At 43.3% G+C, this 3,184-nt stretch overlaps 1 protein-coding gene across 1 annotated transcript; it reads right to left on the reverse strand.

The window, feature by feature from the left end:
• Window positions 1–401: 401 nt before the first annotated feature.
• LOC119959607 (zinc finger protein 239-like) lies at window positions 402–2,227 on the reverse strand. Its single transcript, XM_038787804.1, has one exon. It carries the CDS (start codon window positions 2,188–2,190, stop codon window positions 1,261–1,263), a length of 930 nt encoding a protein of 309 aa, XP_038643732.1. The 5' UTR covers window positions 2,191–2,227; the 3' UTR covers window positions 402–1,260.
• Window positions 2,228–3,184: the final 957 nt, after the last annotated feature.

Below are 3,184 nucleotides of genomic sequence, written 5' to 3' on the forward strand. Positions count from 1 at the left end.
CTTCTGCACTGTGTGTTCTATGATCTATGTACTTCACAGTATCCGTTGTACATCATGCATCAATTTCTTGTCTATTCAGCAAGTTTAGAAATGTCCTCCTGTAATTTGTTGCAGTTCTCCTCGTTTCTATCTCCCCAGTTTAGAGATTGTGTATTGGTTCCCAAAGTCCACGTGGTGAATGGAAATTGTGAACAGCCGTGGCCCCAGCACAGATCCTTGTGGAACATCCCTTCCTACCTTCTGTCACTCTGAATAACTCCACTTTACTCCCACTCTCTACTTTCTGTCTTGTAACCAGCTGACAATCCAGTCTATCATTTGTCCCAACTCCACATTCTCCGACCGTGTCCATTATTCTCCCGTAGGGAATCTTATCAATGCCCATTTGAAAATCCAGATAATTGACATTGACTGCATTACCATTGTCTATCACATCAAAACATTCAATAAGGTTAATCAGGAAAGATATTCCCTTTTGAAATCCACACTGACTGTTCTATGTTCTATTTATTTTTTCTAGATGTTCTTATATTCTCTACTTTAGTCAGGATTGTATTATTTGCTGATGTGAAGCTGACTGGTGTACCATCCCTGGGCATGATCTGTCCCTTTCTTAAACACAGAAATTACATTAGTGATCCACCAGTCCTCTGACACTACACCTTTAGTGAATGAGTTATGAGCCGTACTGCCTGTGCTATCACTTCTCTGCATTCTTTAAAATATGTGAATTTAGTCCATCTCCAAGTTATATGAGTTTAGTCAACACATCCTTTCCTGATTTTAAATTAATTTATCTCATAACTTGTCTTATTATTCAATGTTATGTTTACATGTTCCTTAGTCCGGGGAAAAAGCGAGGTAAAAGAATGTTTGAATATTTCAATCATCTCTCCCTCATTAACTGTGGTATTGTGCTGTCTATCCCTTAATGGTCCAATTCACATCACATTTTTTTATTGTTTGTATCTAGAAAATATTTTATTGTTTTGGCTGATGTGCCTGGATAATTTATATTCATAATGGAGGGGTCACTGTGAAGAATGTGCAAGTCAGTGAGAATTGTCAGCAAGGATTAATCAGCACTGTCTAACTGGAGATGTTAATCAGTGGATCGATTCCTGACATAATTAACAGCAGCAGTTACAGCAGAATTCAACAACTGTCACTTGTGAACTTGCTGATGTGACAGTAAGTGTTCTGACTGAGTGAATCCCTTCCCACTCATAGACCAGGTTCCCCAGTATGAACTCTCTGGTGTCAGCAGATGAGAGCATTGAGTGAATCCGTTCTCACACTGAGAGTAGGTGAATGGTCTCTCCCCAGTGTGAGTGCATTGGTGTGCAGTGAGGGCAGATGAATGTCTGAACCTCTTTTCACAGGCAATGCAGCTGAATGGTTTCTCCTCGGTGTGAATTCGCCAGTGTGAATTCGCCGGTGTGACCAAAGGCCAGATGAATGAGTGAATCCCTTCCCACACACAGAGCAGATGAACGGTTTCTCCCCAGTGTGAGTGCGTTGGTGTGCAGTGAGGTCAGAGGACTGTCTGAACCTCTTTCCACAGTAAGTGCAGCTGAACGGCCTCTCATCAGTGTGGATTCGTTGGTGTAACATGAGGCTGGCTGACTGAGTGAATCTCTTCCCACACACAAGGCAGTCAAATGGCCTCTCCCCAGTGTGAACCCGCTGGTGAGCAGTGAGATTGGATAACTGCCCGAAACTCTTTCCACAGTCAGTGCACCGGAAGGACTTTTCTTCGGTGTAATTTTGCTGGTGTCTCAGCAGGTTGGTTGACTTAGTAAATTCCTTCCCACACATACAACAGGTGAACGGCTTCTCCCCAGTGTGGCTGCGTCGATGGATTTCCAGCAGGGATGGATAATTGAATCCTTTCCCATATTTCTCACATTTCCATATTGTCTCCCCAGTATGACTCCGTCGATGGTTTTCCAACAAGGATGGATAATTGAATCCTTTCCCACATTCCTCACATTTCCAGGGTTTCTCTCCCGTGTGACTGCGCCGGTGAAGTTCCAGCAGGGATGGAAAATTGAAACCCTTCCCACAGTCCTCACATTTCCATGGTTTCTCCATTATGCCAGCTGCAGTGTGACTGCGTCGATGGATTTCTAGTCGGGATGGATAATTAAATTGTTTCCCACAATCCCGACATTTCCACGGTTTCTCCATGATGCCGGTGTCCTTGTGACTGTCCAGGTTGGATGATCAGTTGAAGCCTCATTCACACAAACACGTGTATGGTTTCTCCCCGCTGTCAGGCTTTGCAACCAGAGAAACCTCTTCCCACAGTCAGTATACTGACTCTATCGCTCCGGTGTGAGCGCTTCCTGATCCTGTTATAAAAGAATAGAATGAGACAAAGTCAGATCACAGAAGGAGACAGTCACCCTGAAGTTAGAAATCCTTTTATTTCTGAGACAAATCACGATTTTACAAAAGTCATCAGTCAGTACAGACATAAATTTAGAACACACAATTCTAGTTTCTATGGAACATTTCTCCCTCACTTGTTGCACAAAAGCTGTAAATCACCATCCTGCACATTTTTGCTCCTTCCTGGGCTGAAATCATAGAGTTACAGCACAAAAAGAGTCCCAGCCATCGGACATCTATCTATTCTAATCCCATTTTATTGAACTTGGTCAAAAGCCTTGCATGATTAAATGATTCTGAAATGTTGTTAGCGTTCCTGCCTCTACCACCCTTTCAGGTAGTGACTTCCAGATTCCCACCAGCCTCTGGGTGAAAAAGCTTTCCCTCAAATCCCCTACCCTAAATCTGTCCCCTGGCTATTGATCTCTCTACTAAGGGGACGAGTACCTCCCTATCTATGTCCCTCATAATATCGTACACCTCAAATATGTGCCACTCGGGTTCCCCTGCTCTGGGGAAAATAACCCATTATTTTCAAACACTTTAGCTTAGGCAACATCCTGGTGAATCTCCTCCACACTCTCTGGGGTGCAATAATATCCTTCCTATAGTGTGGCGACCACAACTGCACACAATGATCCTGCTGTGGCTGAACAAGTGTTTCATACAGCTCCATCAGATCATCCCTGCTCTTATATTCTATGATGTGGAGATGCTGTCGTTGGACTGTAGTAAGCACAGTAAGAAGTCTTACAACACCAGGTTAAAATCCAACATGCTTGTTTCAAAC

This window comes from Scyliorhinus canicula, unplaced genomic scaffold (assembly GCF_902713615.1).
Source record: "Scyliorhinus canicula unplaced genomic scaffold, sScyCan1.1, whole genome shotgun sequence".
NCBI lineage: Eukaryota > Metazoa > Chordata > Chondrichthyes > Carcharhiniformes > Scyliorhinidae > Scyliorhinus > Scyliorhinus canicula.

Coding starts and splice junctions, on each gene's coding strand:
- LOC119959607 (XM_038787804.1), bottom strand. CDS start 2,190: ATGGAGAAACCGTGGAAATGTCGGGATTGTGGGAAACAATTTAATTAT.